The 19,869-nt window shown below is 35.6% G+C and overlaps 1 protein-coding gene across 7 annotated transcripts in view; it reads left to right on the plus strand.

Moving 5' to 3' along the window:
- The window catches only part of LOC135690146 (DNA-directed RNA polymerase III subunit RPC1), a 61,603-nt gene that overhangs the window by 40,978 nt on the left and 756 nt on the right, over nt 1–19,869 (plus strand). The window contains exons 38-42 of one of the 7 annotated variants that reach the window (XM_065207624.2): nt 15,094–15,166; nt 18,488–18,587; nt 18,885–18,953; nt 19,084–19,147; nt 19,684–19,753. In XM_065207624.2, the coding sequence (XP_065063696.2) occupies nt 15,094–15,166; nt 18,488–18,587; nt 18,885–18,953; nt 19,084–19,147; nt 19,684–19,753 (376 nt within the window). Of the gene's footprint in view, nt 1–311; nt 13,461–15,093; nt 15,167–18,487; nt 18,588–18,884; nt 18,954–19,083; nt 19,148–19,683; nt 19,754–19,869 lie in introns of those variants that run through there. The other 6 variants (XR_010516583.2, XR_010516586.2, XR_010516585.2 and 3 more) reach the window with 6 other exon arrangements.

Genomic DNA, 19,869 nt, shown 5'->3' on the forward strand with positions numbered 1-19,869 from the left:
GGACTCGTCTCGCGGAATTTTCCTTCTTTTTCTCTTTACTTGTAAAGTCAGCATTCGGTTTCATCTTCTCGTCAACTGGCCTGCCTTTTTTTCTCAGAAGGATTCTGGAGAAACCGAAATTTTCCGATCAGCACACTTCATCTTTTGAAGTAATGCGTAGGAGTTTTACTCTTCAGTATGGAATGAAAAGTACATCAAGAAAGAATACATATTTTCATTCGCTTCGAAAGATTAGATTGTGGCTTGAATTTTCAATACCTCAAGAAATATGTATTTAATAGGTTTGAAGAGAAGTCCCGTTTCCCTTTCAGCAACGTAATCGCAATTTTTCCCAACCGCAAATTCAAAAGAATGTTTTCAGTACTGGGAAAGATGGTGACATCATATGTTACTCTTGAAACTTTTGAAACTGGTGACAGCAGTCTTTGCTTCACTTGGAACATTATGTCAGAATCATGTTTTTCCTTGGTTTTTTTACTCAATAATGCCTCTACCAAAGAGCAACAGTTAACCAGACTATATACGGTGTCAGCGTAAATTTTCGATTTGTGTGCAACAGGAGCAAGCAACCTCGTTTTGCTGATAAGCACACCGTTTTGTTACAATCCGATGGTGTCGTTTAAAGAAAGACCGACGCTTGGCAATCGATGGTTTCTGGATAGTGTTTACCAGGCACTCTTCGATAATTGTTTTCAATGCGTTCATTTTTATCGATTTTATTTTGCTTTAAAAGCCTCCTACCACCATTCATCAGTTCTATCTTTACTGGCTACCCCTAAATTTTCCATATGTTTGGGTGAACTGCCTTGATTTCAATAGACACATCTTTGACCGACTTTTTACTTTACTTCAAAGCAGTTGTAAAATTGTATCTGTATAAATCTATTATATTTAACTTTTTGCTGCCAGTTACCTTACTACCTTACTCTGATGGCCGTCATCCATTAGCAACATACGACACATCCCTTTGGGGACTTTTGCAGACAGGGCCATCCATTGTAATCAGTTGATATGGGGTGGATATTTTATTCAAAGATTCAAAGCCCAAGTATAGTTATAATCATACGATTATCAGTTTCTCGTGGGCCATAACTGTCTCGTTATTTGATTGGTAGACATCAGAGTAATGCCCAGTCGATTTCTAGGTAATTAGCGAAGCCATAAGTCTAGATCTAGAGAGTCGTTTGTACTGAATGGCTATAAGATTGAGTTATTGTATGCAGTTTCTCATGCAATCTAAGATGATCAATGAAGTTGTGCGTGTTGTACGTCGAAAATGAACAAAATTTGAATACAATAAAATAACGACTTTGTACAAGAAATGAATATTTGGTACGATATTTCGAGCATGACTCTTCATCAGGAGTTATGCTCGAAACGTCGTACCAAGTATTCATTTCTTGACAAAGTCGTTATTTTATTTTATCAAATTTTGTTCAACCTTAGTTGATGCATGAGACAGAGATGATAAAATGAGACCGTTGCTGTGTTACTTAACAGATATTTTCTTCACATCTGAAGTTGTTGTTTCTTATCAAGTATCAAAAACAGTTTAATATTTCAAGCAGCGAAATGAAAAGAAATTGTCTTCAGCTAAAATTTTCCTATTGAACAGATTACAGCTGATCAAGTATTTATTTCTGAGTATGAATGAGTGTCTATGCTAAGCCTGTTTGCCTACTTTTTGCTGTCTAGGCGACAAGATATCACAAAAGCAACCAATGAATAGTTAAGTTTGAGTATCAGTGTAACACACGTGCACAGAACGCATGTTATAGGTACGTTCAAGTATCGTTCGAACAAATGCACTTCCGATGTGAATCGGTTGTCATATCTTGAGATCAATAGAGGAACAAGATATCGTCAGTTTTATTTTTTTTAAAAGAGGCGTGCCCGTTACTATTTCCTTTTGCGTAAAAAATAAGGAAGACAAAAAAACCTTCTCTTTCATGAAGCCGCTATTTTCATATTTTTTCCATAACTTTTTATTACGAGTGAATGCTATTTACACTTTACCTTTGATCGGCTTAGATGTAAGCCCGAGGAATCTTTTTCCAAGAATTTGGTTCCGCTTAAAGTATTTGGTTTAATCGAACAAAATATTAACGATAAGTCTATAGAAGGCGATAGTCAACCTATGATGGAGTTGATCTTCCCTCTGGTGTAGATTGTCGAACAACTTGAGCTATGGTATAAAGATATTTGAAAATTTTCAGCGATATATATACTCCAATTTGATCGAATCTTTAGTCTTACTTCTTGATACTTTTTTCAGTTTATGTTGCATCGTAATTTTATTTTACACAACGTCATTTTGTTCACTTAATTTCTTCATTAACCTTGAGTATCAATCATTATGTGTAAGAAGGAGCGAACGCAGGGTAGGCCACCCGCCGGATTCTATGAATCTTGCGGATTCATGCGTCCGCCGGATTCTACGAAAAAGAGTCAGGAACAAAGCAATAAGACGACGAGAATCAATGTGATTAGTTTGTTCCTGACTCTCTTTTGTATAAATCATTATTTAATCATGTGATGGACCGAGCTCACTCATAGCAAGTACTTAGTTACCACCCTCTTTTTTGGTTATGGAAAACGTATCCCACGTGCTCCTTTGCCTATGTGCCTTGGGTATTTACCTTAGTATAGGACTGCTATACAACCTTCCTCTTTCTTGTAGAGTTCCACTATCAGTTTAAAACCCACGCGATCCGCTCAATGAACGTGAGGCTTCTTAAGTCAAGTGAATTCTCGTAAACAAACCAGAGTTTTAATCGAATTGAATGAAACGTGGTTGTCGAAACCAAGAGCTGTGATTAGTATACAGAATATAATCGGATCGTCTCATTTTTGAACCCGGCTGCAAAATAGGCCTGCATACAAGATGTCGGCGCTGAAAGGCCAATAATGTAGCCTGAGAATTCCCCACCACGCAACGAACATTATCGTTAGGGTGATGTGATCTGCTCTATAGTTTTTGTAAACCTTCTTTTGTCCATCAGAATAATCTAAATGATCTATTAGACAGTTATGACTGCTAACCCTACAACATTAAATTGGGAAGGAGGAAACCGGTGTTGATTCTTTCATTGGGGCTCCTAAAAGTTACCTGGTGTTGCATGAGCGTTGAAATTAGGAGTTGCAAGTTGCAACGTACAACATAAAAATGTGAATCTAAAAAAATTGAATTCGTTTGGACATGTCTAAAAGATTGCCAAGCACTTGTGAGTTTTCCGTTTTTAGGCAAAAACTTCTTTTGCAGATTTTGCTATTATTTATAAACAAATTGTAAAATCCCCAATGCTTTTATAGCTATGATTCAAAAGTTTAAGTGTTATTCAACTTTTAACCCCATTTTTGGATAGATGGGCCTAGATTGTTTGAAAAACGACTGCTCATATCTGAAAAAGGTTCTGTTGCAAACCCGAATAGCTCAACAAAACATTTGTCCCAAAATGTTTTGTTGAGCATTTTATGACAGTCCAGTAAAACAATAATTTTATTGAAAGTTAAATCATATATTTTAATGTAACCTCAATTTTTTCATTTCGTTTCCCGTGACTGAACAATGCACTTGATCGTGGTTTTGCAAAAAAAAACCCACCGTATTGTGTTTGTCACTGTAAGCTATCAAACAAAATCTATCTGTGAAATTATAAGCACTGGGAAATTGCAGGAAGAATAAATTGCAGCTCTGAAACTGCGCAGCTTTCTAGAGCTTTTGAAGCCGCAAAAGTTTGGTGTAAAGCCCTTTCTTTGCTCTTCTACGTTGCAATCCTTTCTACGGATGTATGTTAAAAATTCAGAAGCAGATTCGTTTTAAATTGTTCCAAGCTTCTTTCTGACAATTTTTATTGCTCAACAAATGTAACTTAAAGCTAAATTTAACACTCAAATCACTTCAATTAAGTTTTAAACATACCCCTAAGAATTAACATTACTACCAATCATTTGCCTCTAAACTTTGCACCACTCCTCTTTTTTGGTTTAGCTAATCTTTATAGATATATCTAAACATCATAGTGCAATGTAACTTAATGTCGCTGATCCAAAGCTCTCACTGCGCTTGCTAAATTCTTGCTTGTAGGCCTTGTCTCGGATTTTTTACGATCACCCCAATAAGAAAGTCCTCAGATGATTCCATTAGCTCGCTGGATTTTAACTCGCTCAGTCTCGCAGTAAGCTAATGCACAGATCATTATAGAAGTAACGGTTCGAGGGATTAATTTCGCAGCCATTCCTGGCTGCCCGCACCCCTCCCTCTCCCCATTATCATTAAGTAGACATTAAATTTGAAGTAAAGCAAAAATTAATTCATACACTAAAATGTTTCTTGTAGCACTAGCATAAACTACCAAACTAGTTAAATTTATCTTGTTTTTCATCCTTCTCTATCAATGTTTTTATATTCCTCTAAAACATTTAGTGTCTAGTAATGTATTCATATATTAAAAACTGTACCGGAATTTTGTGCACATTTTATTCATACACTAAAAAGTTTCATGTAACGCCAGCAAATACCACCAAGCTAGTTAACCGTATCTTGTTCCCACCTTTTCTCTACTAATCTTTCATTTTCCTCTAACACATAAATGTTAAGAATTGTAGTTAAAGTACTACATTTAAGAATTGTAGCTAAAGTACTAAAAACTATACAAAATTTGTGCACATTTTATTTCATGCTTTTGTAATTTTGTATTCAAACAGTAGCCCCTAAACATTTCGTTCTAAACCAGATATCTCTATAGAATGACCTACTCAAAGTCTTGGCATGGCCTTTAGTAGGCTACAGTTTCATTATTACTTGTTAAAGTCAATGGGTAGTCATGCCAACCATGCCCCCAATGTCAACCTAACTGTAACTTTGTTCTTGTTAAATTGTACTTTTTTAAATTGTGTAAAAAAATCAACTGAAGCCCACGAATTATTATAATTTTCGCACAGCTTTTGCTACCACGTAGGTGTATCAACCTTTTATTCTCGTACTATATCGCTTTATATAGCCATTACCCGGAAATATTCTGCAAGCTCTTATCTTCAGAGAATAAAGGGTTTTTGGGAGTCCGTTATTTTTACCTTTCGACAAGTGGACTTCTTATGGTGACACCGTCGGTGGTTAGTGCAATTGAAAGAACGATACCGCCCACCTTTTTTTCTTTTTATCTACGCCAATTCTAATCGTCTTAAAATGACATAAAATGGAGAAAACGAAGCCAAGATTTCATTTCCAAGCTAAAGAGCTCAAGCTAACCATACGAATTGCAGAGAAGACACAGTAAAAAACTCAAGAAGACATGGCAGACATTGCATTCGTCCTAACGGTATGTATTTCTGAGCAGTGCGATGATGAATGGTTTATAAAAGGCTACATTTTATAAAGGCTCATACCCATGAAGGCAATAACCAGTTTTAAACTTAACGAGCCATTTAATAAATCATAAGTGCCCGATTTTAGTGGTTTATATTATGACTTGCAGTAGCACTTCCTTGTTAGAGCGATATAAGATGCGATTTAATTTAAAAACTGTATAGCCATATCGGGCCGAGTGGTGATCCTATACAAGTAATTCTATTCATAGATTCGCATCTACCATACAAGCATATATCCATATTCATTTACGTAAAATTATTCCGATTATTCCCTAGATGGTACTCTTCGTTGTACTGACTCTTGGCGAGACCGTACCGTTGGGCTGTCCCAACCCTGCAAGTGCTGCAAAAGCTCTAGACCACATCACATCAAATGATTACATGGTTGTTAAGGAGCAATATTCTGAAACTAGGATTTCATATTCACCGTTCAATTTTGTCATGTGTGGACCATGCAGTTATAGATTTGTTGAAACAGAGAAAAATGCTCAACAGATACCACAAAGCCTTGTCACAGCACAATGCCTAGATATATATGGAAAATGTGATCGAAGGTGCCAGCCTATTGTGTTCTATGTTCCAGTGTTGCGAAAATCAGTCTCCTGCAATAGCAAAATTGGAATGCAAGATTGGAAGCTAAATCGTGTTCCAGTAGTAATCGGATACCATATGCGCTGAGGAATCACAACTAGTGACAATCAAGGAAAATAGAAGAAACTATAAGAACTAATTAAGTAGTTAGTAAATAGTTGTTAGAAATTCTTGTGATAGTGAATCGCGGTGAGCTTTCAATGGTGGCTTTGGGCTTTGGCTCAAGCAATACTGAATTGCTCTTCGATCCAGCATGTTTTTCAGTGAATATAACATTAGCTAAGGTTAGCATTTTTGAAGTTAGGATTGATTGGTTACCTAAAGCATTTCGTTTACCTTCGGGGTTTGATTTCTTTGAATTCCCAGACGATAGGAAGGATTTAAATGTTAAGAAAAAAACGGCGACAAAAAGCTGGCGTGCAGGGTTGTCTTATATGGAATGAACCTTGTTTTGTTTACAATTTCTAATTTAGAATACACTTCATTTTTAAAAATCCAACCAGCCACTAAGCAGCAAACCAACATTTCAAGAGCAAATGTTAAGAAGAACCAGGCATTGCGGGCATTGCTTGACATATGAAAAACCATATTTAATTACCTCTGTATAATCAATTGTACTAAAAATGCACAAGAATGTTATTGTCTTAGCATATAAAGATGGTATTAGTTTGATCTCCATAATTTATATAAATTGTTAGTATGAAATATTAAATTAACGGGTTTTTTGTGGAGCTGGATCTCTGCTGTATAATGGGGAAGGAGTTATTGTTAGCTTTTGTAGATGCTCATTCTGTCTTGAAAATGAGATTTGAAATAGTGCTAAAATCTTCTTAATTTGTTGCATCCTGATCATATCTTTGTGTCAAATGATTTGTGACATTCTGCAAATTATTTGTGCCGTTGTTTAAATGATTTACACCGTTCTATAGCTTCTCCTCCCAAGTGTCTCCCGTCCCTTAGAAATGGGCAAGTCTTGTCAACCAGGTAATGAGCACCACCAAAGGACGAGATTCGCTTCGTTTTTATAGGTTTTCCTATGCAACGTTGTTATGAGCTATCATGATTTGCGTGGAAAAGATCGGGAAGAACTTCGATGTTTAATTTTGTTTATAAAAGCACGGTTGTTTGAAAGTGAATCATCTTATGTCTGAGCTTTTAAAAGTGAGTTGTTAAGTTGATGTTTTGTTTCGTCAGTTTGTGTTCTCTGAAGGACGTTAAGCGCATAGTATGTTCTGTTGATAATATCAGTGTAGTTTTCCAGAGTATTCACGTAATTACGAATGTTTCTAAATGAAATGTTGGAGAGGTCAGTGATCACACAAAGTATCAAAGCAAACATGGACAAAGTATCAATGCAATTCTTTGTGAAATCAATGCAGTTGTCAAGTAGTTTAATGCATTTTTCGAGAATATTAATGCGAATATGTATGAAGATGATATTATCTATACAGATGCGAAGAATTTCAATGCATTTGTCAAGAAAGTTCAGGCAGTTGTCAAGATTATCTACAATGCTTTCTAGAATATCAATGCAGCTGTAAAGAACTTTGATGACTTTATAGTTCAATATAAAGGCAGAGTATCGAAGCGTTTTTCTATGAAATTATCTAGTTGTCTAGCGTATAATTGCAGTTGACGAGAATATCAACGAATTTTTCAGAAATGTTATAGCTAGTATCAAGGCATTTGTCATGAATATCAATTCAGTTGCTGAGAGTATCGAAGCAGTATTCGATGAAATTATTGGGCTGTCGAGAGAATAAGTGCAGAGTTTTCAAGAATATTTGAAGTTTTCAAGAATATCAAAGTTTAGAATATAACTGCAGTTGACGAGAATATCAATGGATTTTCCGAAAATATCGTGAAATTTTTAAGAGTATCAAAGCTGCTGTTTAGAATATAGCTGCAGTTGTCGACAATATCGACGAAGTTTTCAAGAATATTAGAGACGTTTCCAAGAATATCAATGAAGTTGATATAAATACCAAAGCTCCTGTTTAGAATATAACTCGGTTGACGAGAATATCAACGAAATTTTCAAGGATACAAGCAAAGTTTTCAAAAGTATCAGCGAAGTTTCCAGGAATGTCAACGAAGTTGTTAAGAATATCAAGGCTACTGTTTAGAATATAACTGCAGTTGTCGAGAGTATCAACGAAATTTTAAAGAATTTAAGCGAAGTTTTCAAGATAAAATCGAAGTTTTCAAGAATATCATGAAGTTGATTCGAGTATCGAAGCAGTGCTTCATGTTTAGAACATCAGCCTTCGGTAGTTGTGGGTCGCTTGGTAATCAAAGGTAACCAGAACAGTCATTAACACATAATTAGGGGTGCTAACTATTCCACCTTTCAAATATTAAAGATCTGCAAACCTCGAAATTAGATATTTCAATAAAAAATAAAACTATTTTTGAGCAAAATAACAAGTCATAATGCGCAATAGAAAAATGCATATTTTCCTTGGTTTTTGAAAATGAACTAGAAACAACCGATGATATCGTAGGAGTCATGACGCACAGATAACGGATTTCGAAAGTATGATATGTTGCGAAGTTTTTTCCTGGGAGGTGCTCGGTAGAAACGTTGTCTGCGTGCATATTTTACTCTATTCAAGAAGTATAAAGATCTTTTGAAAATTAGTTGTTACTTTTCACCTTGCTTAGACTGAGCACTATATTCTGGACCATGGACATAGAAACATAACTCCTATTGGAAGTGTAGGGTCTTCTTTGAAGAGTTGCGTCAAGAATTACCACTTGAATCGATCAAGAGCCCTGTAAATTAGGCCAGGTATCCCTTTTTTATTAATCCCCACCTTTGGATAAATGGATAATAGAAACCCTTACTTTACCTATAGAGGAACTGACAACAGACACCCTCCTCCAATCTTTGAGGCCAACCCTTTCTTTTGGGGTAATTTAATAAATACTTAGTTGTATATTTGGGTCATTTGAACATCACCCCCTATTGAGCATGGGATTTTATTATTTTGAAACAATAGAATGACAATTTACACGTTTAAATGGAAGGAAAAACAATAGAATGACAATCGATTTAAGACGTTTAAAAACCTAGCTTCGGAAAGAACGTAGGAGGCTACAGCCGTTGGTTGCCCAATTGCTGCGCGTCCACTGCTGCTGACAAACTCTTCTTGATTTAACCAGGTCGATTTTATTTTTTTACACATGTTTTCATATAAGCATTAAAATCCTTTGCTGATTCAGGCCTTTGAAACAGAGGTAACCAACTTGACCGGACTGGCCACACAGATTCCAACTCAGACATTGTCCCAATTTGTAAGGTCGTTCTCTCTCAATGACTTTCTTAGAATAAGCTAATGCTGTAATAAGAGACCGTAATCTATCTCTGGCTCTACACAATACCTTTCAGATTTTCTAGTTGACTGCATCCTGCTCTTTAGAAACTATGTAATTACGCCGGTGTCTGTTAGCCTAGCAGATTTTCCTCAAGAAACTGCAGGGTTGTTCTCTAGGAGAGAGTTTACAACGATATAAAAGAACTTGCCAAACATGGATCCACCACACGTTTTCAGTAAGAATACAAGGAAAGGAGTTAAATCTAAATCACTGAATTTTGACGTTTTGTTTGCTGTCAAATAAAGATGTGGAAAGAAACAGTTCAAAAGATAGCATTTTTGGTAAGCTTTACTCTTTTTCAATGAAATAAAAACAAGAGATTATATTGCCTTTTTTCGAGATGAATACTACGTTATATGACCGCTGTATCGTTTTACTCTTTTTACGAAACTTTTCGCTTTTGTAGGTTCTTGCTTTGTTTACCATTTGCCTAAACGCTGCGCCAACTAGATGTATGGAGCCTTCCGATGTCGCTGCCGCCATGAAGCTTCTTGCGGTTGTGATCCCGAACTATGGCGAAGCACAACTAGAAAGCCAAAATGCAGACGCATCTCAATTCGATACTTTTATCGCTGATCCTTGCAAATTTGAATTTAAGCAAACAGAGGTCAATCCTGACGTAATACCACAAAGTCTAGTCTATGCAGAATGCAAGAGCTGCAAAATCTGGCGTTGTGCGCCAATAAAATATTTGATACCTGTATTGGAAAAAAGTAAGCTGTGCAATGGGATGAAGACATGGAAATTGAGCTATAAATCTGTGACTGTTGGTTTTCGACGAAGGTTTTAATTGACATTAGCGTTAATAGACGATGATATTTAAAATGTTGTTGAGATCAATCATGCATATATCAACTGTAAGTAAATTATAAACAAAGTGAAATGTATATTAAATGTACAACTAGGATAAAAGGTTCACAATTAATGAAGTATGTAAAAAATAAGTTCTTTCGAAATTCATCTTAGAAATTCCAGATTTGTTATGTATATAGAATGTATTTGAAGATCATTGTGTTTAGAAATGTTTACGATTATAATATATGTATCGTTATATCATATTTTATTTTCTTATAAGACTTCTACTCCACACTTAAAAATAATGGTAAGTTGTTCATCTGCTGTCACCGTGCCTTTGGTGACAAGGCTAAATATATTTTACGTTTAAAAATAATGTATGCTTGTGCAGCCCTATAAGGTCCATTTAATGAAAAATGTTAAGATTCTGAGGCTTGCACCTAAGTCTAAAAAAACTTTTTAAATTTTTCGTGTTTTATATTTGAACATTTTTACTTGGTACAATTGTGATCACGCAAAGAGAAGGTATCTTTAATTTTTGCAGCAGAAATGTGCGGAAGGAGGAAACTGTGCTGTTTAATACTTGATATGTCATAAATAATGTATATATATGATAAAAAGTGGGTAAATATGAAAATTTTGGAAGATAATATGATAAATAATATGATATTTTAAAGCTTCGGATCCAGTGTACAGAGCAGCTGTTGTTTGGGCAGCAAAATGATTAGTACACTAATGCCTTCTTGGGTTTAATGTAAATAAGATTGATAAAAAAGACGAAAGTTACATTAAGTTAGTCAAAGGAATATTGAGTACAGCACTGTTATCCCCAACCTGTGATTTCTGGCAGACATGGTGGGCAAACCCATAACTATTGTCGAAACACAGTCCAAGTGGCAAATTATTGCATCCAAAAGGGCAAGCCAGTCTGTGATACCTCGTCCACCTTCTGTGGAAATCACATTGTTTTATCTGGAAATCACCAAGAGCTCCTTTATTTCGGTGAACCTCTTGTTGAATAAGATCAATCTCATTTTATTCTGTGGACGATCATTAAGGCATAATTTCGTTTCGACTTTTTCGTTTTACAATATATTGGTGTAAAGGGAATTTTTATTGATAAATACAGATATTGCCATGTTACGTACATGCATGTAATACGTTTATTTGTGGTTTACGACAGGAACATCGTAATGAAGAAAGAGAGAAGAGGAGTTGTTGTTACCTTAAATAAACCAAAAGAAAAGTACGAGAAACAATTTAAAAGAAGGGTGCAATAAACAAAATGGACGGGGATTTAATGTATTCTCTGATGTAATGAAACTAGTGGAAACCAACCAGACCAGTATTCTAAGAGTAGGGTAAAATCATCCTGCGATGGAGGGACACATCGTTTCTGACAAAAGTCCAATTTTAGAAGTTCTTGGCTTCAAAGACCCTAAATCAGAGGCAATATCCATTCCTTCCATGTCAATGTTGATTCTACAATGTTTTCTCGAATAACTTTCCAAGCTCTTTCGATCGCTGCTCTACAATTAGCGCCAGTTTTTTTTTTAAAAAACATCTCTCTTCTAGGATGGATGCTTATCATGCCCAAGCACCTTTGTAAGAATTTTCCATTGAATGTGGTTAGCATAAGGCATTGGTCCTTTGCATTCTAATTAATAGAAAATACGTAATCCAAACGAAGAATCACTTGTTTACAAAGAGCATCAAAAAATGAATCCTCCCCCTCCCCCTGTCCCCTCCCCAATTGGAACCCAGTTTTCAACGGTGGAAGCGGGCCCTTCTGCCCCTTTGCCACACAAAGCTGGACAAATGGTTTTGTATATTAAATTCAAAACATCTGTGGTATGTTATCTCAATTGTCTCATCGCTTCTCCGATTGTCTTAAAACTTCTTCATTGTTAAACGTAAATCTGCATTCGAATTACGTAATGAGTTACGAAACTGTGGTGTAATCATTAGAGCTTTCAGTCAACCCGGCCCATTACATCATTGAGATGAGAGCATACTTCAAGAACTCTAGGAAGTGGATTGCAGTATCACTTGACGAATTCCTGCAAAGATAATTGTTATGATGGAAGTCTTTTCATGCAGTTTCTGAAGGTTTGTGATCTTCTAGAGGCGGTGTGTTGATTTTCTGTACTGGATTACCATTAGACTAAAAATAGAATCAAGCGCTAGTGGAATATAAATAAGGGTGCACGTTAGATTCTCGGTAAATTTGTTTTCAGTTTACTGCTGCATGGTCATTTGATTTTCGAACAGCCGCAAAACATTTTCATGGAATCCACTATTGGATTCTTCGTATTTTTATGCTTAGTTTTGGTAAGTAAACTTTTGTATCTCGTCTCGAAATTATTTTCGGATTCTTCTAACTTGGAGGCAGCCTGTATTTTTGAAATTTTGATCGATTTCTAATAGCAAACTGCTGATATTTTTAAAGTCAACTGTAGTGATTGTCAGTAAAACTAAGTTCTAATTTTGTTTCTTTCAGCTACTGCAATTGGCCAGCAACATATGTGAAGGCGCACCTGTTAGAGAAAACGAAACATCTAAAGCATTGGAAATCATTAAGGCTGATTATATGATTGTGGATAGGAATGTTAGAGCTTTTAAATTGAGGCAGTCAGTTGTGGAAGCAACCGGGACAGTCTTTGGTGATCTTTGCAAATATGAGTTTGTTGAAACTGAAAAAAACAGAAGGCAAATCCCACAAACCTTGCAAACAGCAAAGTGTGTGACGGGTTTAGATGGAAAATGTGATCGGCGATGTCGCCCAATTTTTTATATGTTCTTGGTTTTAAGGAGACAGAGAGAGCGCAGTAGCTTGTTGAAAATGAGAACATGGGTTGTGAAAAGGGTCCCGATTATTATTGGTTATCGAATGCTGTGAGCAGCAACTGCTGATGAACAAACAAAGTAACAACAGAGAAACAAGCAAACAAACAAACAAGAATTGGATGCAATCTTCAAGAACTGTGTATGGGGTAGCGCCCCCTACACTATTCGCCGCAGAAGTCTTTGGAAAAATGTATATAAGCAGTAAATATAGAGTTTTTAATATTATTTATTGATAGAAAGAGTGGACATTTGATGACTTTTGATATTACGAAAAAAGGACTTTTGAATGTTGTTGTAAAAATTATTTATGTAATGGCTCTTAGCCACTGTTAATATTCATGGAAGCATCTGCAGTGAAACTCTATTTATGAATAAATATATGATATATGAAAGGTAAAATATACGTAATAATATGTTTTTGAAGTAATTAAATTGTATTAAGAAAAAAGAATGAAAATGAAATTTGAAAAGGAACTGCATCTACTTTCTCCTTTTTTCCTCTTTTTCTCTTTCTTCTTCCTCTTACTTTAAAGTTCCAAATGATTAGAAAGCGTGAAAAATTGTTTTCCGTCTGAGAATTACATCGCGAGTTTAAAGGAAGTTTTCTTCGATCTTTTTAATATAAGAAAGATATCTGAAGTTCGACTATGGTTTTTAAGTCGAATATGTAGATTTTGTCTTCTCTTAATTCTCCTGTTGGAAATTCGCGGCTCGCGGACCCAGTCGTGGAATTTACCAGAAGTTTCTTCAATTGTATAGTCTCGCATTTTCGGCCTCTTAACCGCATTCATCTGCAGATTTGCATTGTTTATATTATTTCCGCATTCTTAGTACCGCTTTATGAGCTTTACGAAAGCCAACAGTGATTTTACATGACGTCAAGGAGTGTTCGGCGAGTTTTTCGTTATAGGATCTTAGGGTTTCTTGCCTGACTGCATTTGCACAAAATATCTCATGAAGCGAGTGTATTGTGGAGCAAAAAATCAGAGGAGTTGAGAATCAAGTTTAGTGACGTAGGAGGACCAACAATAGCTGAGTCCGATTTTATAAACTATACCTTTTAGAATGGCTTAAAAAGTATATCCCAGACAAAAATGTAACAGAATTCTATATCGCTCAGGATCGACAATTCGATGGTTCTTAGCAAAACACTGATCATTGTTTAATCGGAATAATTGGGGAGGGAAAGAGTCATGCTAAAACCCTAGTGACAGACATCGGGGAAAGAGAGAAAGTGCCAGCATGCGTTGCGAATACCAACGAGAGCCTTTGTGATATAAAATGTCAGACTTCCGTGAAGTATTACGAAACATATTTGGAAGTAAAAAAGTTTGAATATCATTGTCTTTAAACCTAAGCAACATCGACCAGAAATGTATTTTCCGTTTCTCTGACAATTTTTTTGCTACATTACTTATATTCAAGAAATCTGTTTATTTCTTGTGAGCGTGCAGGGTGTCTGTTGGGTTGAATCGAGCTGCCAACATTTTGGAACGCAGCCATGTTTAAATCGCTCGTGCAGGATTAAACATCCAAAATGAAGACATTGCGATGATACAGAAAGTGCTTTAATGAAGTAATGAGAATAACAAACAAAAAAATGGAAATAAACATAAAAATGGTGAATAGAATAAATAAAATCAACAATTTTTTCTCGTTTTATTTTTTATTATGTTTGAATAAATAACATAAATAACGGTTAAGATTTTTATTTTGGAATAAAAAGGAGGGGCTTTAGCTCCCAAGTCCCAAAATTAGATTAATAAACTAATAGATTTATATTATAGATTAATAGACTAAAAGACTAATAGATTGTAGATAATAGATTAATAGATTATTAAGATTAATAGATTAATAGACAAATAAAAGACTAATGAAAACACAAAATTTATAACGTCCGTAGAAACCTTCTACTTTTAGTAAAATGCAAAACCATTTAGTACGTCGCTTTTTTGAAACTTTGTAAATATCATTTTTGGAGAAGGATTGCCTCAAGTTCTTTCGCATAGCTTCATTCGAGTACACTTCTCTTTTTCAAGCCTTCTTTTCAATGAGCGTTACCTTGGTATGATTAAAATAATATATCAGCTTACAAAACCTTTTTTTTATTAGGTGTTAAGGGAACCGGCTGCACTTCGAATAACATACATGAAGTAGAGAGGACACTTGGGATCGAGGCTTCGAGGTATGTTTGTGTAAATAAACTTTAAAGCCACTGATGGAGCATGCTACATTTCAGGATAAAATAAGGGATGTATCCAGAGATTTGCTGGTTGTTACGCAATTAATAATGTCTCCCCCCTCCCATTCAGGCACCGCGCAGCCATTGAGCTAGCAGGGACTATAGCCCCTCCACTTTTTTTGCGATAAAACGTTAGAAATCTTTTTGGAAAGCTTACTCTAACTATGGTCGAACACAACATTGAATATTATACTCCTAAGAAGTAGTAGTTTTTCTTAACTGGGAAACCTTTTTTGTTCATTTTCTAGGTGTTTTTCTTGATGTTTTGTTATCCCCAAGCTACTTTTATCTATTTTTATAGCTATTGATATCTTCTCTGAATCAGATTGTTTATAAAATCCCAGAAGAAATAAGCCAGTATTCCGGCGTTCTAGAGGGCGTGGCCTCAAAAAAATTTCGGTCATACCCTTTTCAGCCCTCCCGCATTTAGACTGGTGCGCACTGGTCCAATGTCTGCAAACTTTAAAAATGTTGGTCATTCAGCGGGAACCTTAGCATTAATTAGGAAATTTGACCAAATTTCAACCTCTAATTTATTTATTTTCTTTGTCATGGTTGGACATAGTCAACATTCTTTGATAACTTCCTATAAGAAGCAAGCTTGCGGCTATAAGTTGCCGCCACCCAATAGAAATATCAAAGATGCAGGCGATTAAACATTTCAGACTTCTAACTTACAATAGCGTTTTTGTAGCCGAATTATATCTCAAGCTTGAAACGAGCCTAGCTAGCAGCCATCTTAGTTTTCCGGATACGAAGCTCATTACATGACGTTCCTAAACACACTACAATAATACTTATGTCAGTACACTAGACTAAGAACAATTATTAACCAAAAAGGAATTGATTTTTGGGGAAAATTACTTTTCGCCGATACATATTTAGTTTCACTGATGATAGGTCTGGATGTTTTGCGATAATTAAATTTGAGCCAGAATTCCTTTCAATTAGAGAAACTTCAAGGATTTACATATTTTGCATACTTAACCATATTCAGGGCTGCCAAGTGGGGGGCAAAGGGGCGAATTGCCCCAGGGCCTTAGGTCTAGGTGCCCTGATAAAGTAATGAATTCCGTTTTAAGAATGGCATTGATCAAGTGTAGCAAAAGTATGCCTAAAAATAGTAAAATGTTTTTAGCGATTGCAAGAAATGACTGCAAGAAAATTTCTGAGATGCATTTTAAGCTAATGTTATGAGGAGCTGAAAAGAAGCTGTAGTTCACTTCTGCAGATTAACCTATAATTGGTTTTTCGCAAGAAGATGCTCATAGATTCACCCAATAACGGAATATTAGTTTCCGCAAACATAATTTCCTTAGACTTTCGTGCCATCATTTGCACTTACTTGTTATCATTAACTATGTATTAATAATCCATTTTATTTCTAATAAATTTTCTATGGGGAGATAGTTGGTCATAAAAGTAAAATTGGTCACTTTTTTCCTGAAGCCCCCAACCCCAACCCCCCCCCCTCCCCCATCCTAAATTGTCTAGGCACGTTAATGGATGTATCCACAACATATTTATTTTCATCTAGCAATAATCAATTATCTTTTCTTCTCAATTTTACGTGACATTCAATAAAATGATATTTTCCACCGTAAGATCCCGTTTAAACTTTTGCCTTGAACTTAAAGAAACAGAACCACTTGGAGCATTATTGCAAAGAGGTCTTGCAGACATGTTTCGCAGAACTCAGGGCGTAACAGATAGGAACGTACCGGTTGTTTTGTATTGCCGACGTTTTCGGAAAAGCTTGGTTTATTGCATTATTTCAGAATATCTCAATTTTGCTGAGAGAGCAGTTTTTGCCATTAGAACCGTGATTTTCATTAGCTGGCAGGGTGCTTTAACTCTGAATTGATCAACCTGCGTGAAATTAAATAGGCGCAATGTTGACAAACAAGAGAAGACCCCGTAAAATTAAGCGGGTCCTTTGTTGTATGACAGTAGATCTTTAAAAAGAAATCTGGCATTTACCATGCGAACTAATTTCTAAATATAGATCATGCAAGTTATCCAATGGCAAAGCAGTATTGTAGTAAAAATTCATGAAGTGAGCAAAAAACATAATCTGATTAAGCGTCTCTTTGCTGCTAACAAAACACAAGATATTCCCTCAACACGTAAACAGCTCGCTATTTTTAGATCGCCTTAACCTACCTCCACCAATACACTTTTTTAAATGTAATTTACTTCAAAGATTCAAGCTATCTTTTTGCTTAAAAGTGCATCGAACATCGTTCTTAGCTTCGAACCCACTTATAAGTGGAAACTGTCACGCAAATTATGACGTCATCTCTCTATAGTGTACGCGAAATCTGCTCCTCGAAAAAGTTTAAACGGGAGTCTACTCTTATTCAGAAATCCAATTTTGTATTTTGTTATAGCTTCTTTGTTTAAATCAACATAAGCTATATTCTGCTTCAAGATAAAACCAATATTTTATCTTTCAATCTTTCTTGTTTTAATTTCTAGAAAACTGCAGGTCCACATCAATAGCTTCTCGAGAACATACTCTTCAGCTTGTTATGATAGATAAGGAACCAATACAGATCATTTCACGAAAAGTTCCAAGTTGAATTCTTGACGCCCCTGCTAGCTATAACATCTATTTGAAACTATGTGAAACACTTTCAAAATTTCTCAACTATTCTGCTGTATTTCAAAACTAGATTTATGATACCAAAACATTGCTTTTAGTAACTGTAGCTTTCTAGGCCTGCTTTAATGTCGCTTTCCAACAAATTTTGATTGAAAAAGATATTTTTCATGTTAATGATGTAATCTTTAGTATCAATTTAATTTGCATTGTTGTTGCCATTTTCCAAAATTTTGCGATTGTGTTTTTATTTGCTGCAAGTCGGCTGTTTTAGCTCTAAAAGATGAATAATTTGCATGTTGGAACTGATTTTCGAATATGTTACTTCCTTTTTGGCTTGATAAGGATTACCGTAGTACGAGTTGCTGTTGTTGTTTTTAGCTTAGAGGTGCTCAGACCGCTACGCCCTCTCAACCTGGTGTCCAACAAGGCCCTGAAGATTTTCTAAAAATTTTCAAGAACTAAGCTGCAAGCCTTCCGAATGCGTAATTTAGAATTATTTTCCCAAAATAAACAGATTACATAATGCAAGTTTTAGAACTGACAAATAAGCCAAATGTCTTGCTGTTAGGATAACCCAAATTATGGTTTTACCTTGTTTTTGATTTTTTTCATTACCCTCAAGAGTGAATTTGTATATTCCTGTCTAATTTTTTTCTTAGGGTTACAATTATGAATGAAATCACATACACTATGAAAAGCCATGGCATGAGTATTGACAGTCGGCATGTTATGTTACTTGCAGATCTTATGACGTATAAGGTATGTTGTTTGAGAGTAACATCAATTTTTGCTTGATGCAGTTGACCTGAAGATTAGGATAGTGCCACATCTAAGTATATCAGCGCAAAGTTACTTTTGTGCTTGAATTTCAGAGATGGTGATTAAGACATGAAGGAATAAGTTGAAACATTCCTCTTATCGTTCCCTTTCTCAAATTTGTTGCTGATAACTGAATATTTTAACTGGTTTACATTTCATGACAGTAAATTGTGTTTGGTATAACCTGAGAACTAAGTGTATTAAGTGATTTAATTTGTACGGTCTTTCCAAACACAGGGAGAAGTCCTTGGGATAACAAGATTCGGTTTGGCAAAAATGAAAGAAAGTGTTTTGATGCTTGCCTCGGTATGCTTTGAAATTATTATTCTGATTGATGCATTTTTCTTGCATATGGCATTGCATCTTTGTAAATCACGTATATTGCAATGAATAACGAACAAGATTTAGCATCATTTTTCTTTCGTATTGTTTTCAGTTCGAAAAAACCGCTGACCACCTTTTTGATGCTGCATACCACGGAAAAACGGACTATATCAACGGTATGCTACATTACTCGTTATTTTTAAGATATTACAGCTTATGATGAAACATTGGTTTTTTCATATGATTTGCTTCTGGCCATGTTCTGTTTGTATTGATCTGTTGTGCCTCATACAAGTATTCCCAATTATTTTATATGTCTTTTTTCATCCATGATGTAATTAAAGCTGCTGCGCAAAAGCCACATTTTCTAACCTTGCGTTGCAGAAGGATTTCCTGTTTTAGCATCCCTCCCGCATTAACAATTGATATCGAATCTGATTGGATATACAATCACCTGTCACTCAACGACATCAAACTAACTTAAACACCAATCAGATAACGTTGATCAATCAATCAAGGACATCAAAGTGATATTAGAATGAGACAGGTTCCATGCCAGATTTGCTGTAATGCCGGGGTGGATCCGAGATCATCAAGCGCAGTGATTCTCTCCCTTACCATAAATGCAGTTGGTTTGTCTTTTTGGTATACCACTCTCTTACTTTAACATTCTTTTTCTATTAGTCCTATTTGCACTCCTATTGTCTTGCAGGAGTGAGTGAATGCATAATAATGGGTATACCAATGAATCTGGGAACAGGCATGTTCAAGCTTCTGCACAAGTATCCTTTTCCTCTCAGATTTGCAACTACCGATGAATACTGCCATATTCGATCCCTACGTTAGTCGTAAAGGGATGGCTTTATAGACAGGATACATAATCTTTTTGATTTAACAG

Source organism: Rhopilema esculentum, chromosome 5 (genome assembly GCF_057945365.1).
Source record: "Rhopilema esculentum isolate cy_ngs chromosome 5, ASM5794536v1, whole genome shotgun sequence".
NCBI classification, from domain to species: Eukaryota; Metazoa; Cnidaria; class Scyphozoa; order Rhizostomeae; family Rhizostomatidae; genus Rhopilema; species Rhopilema esculentum.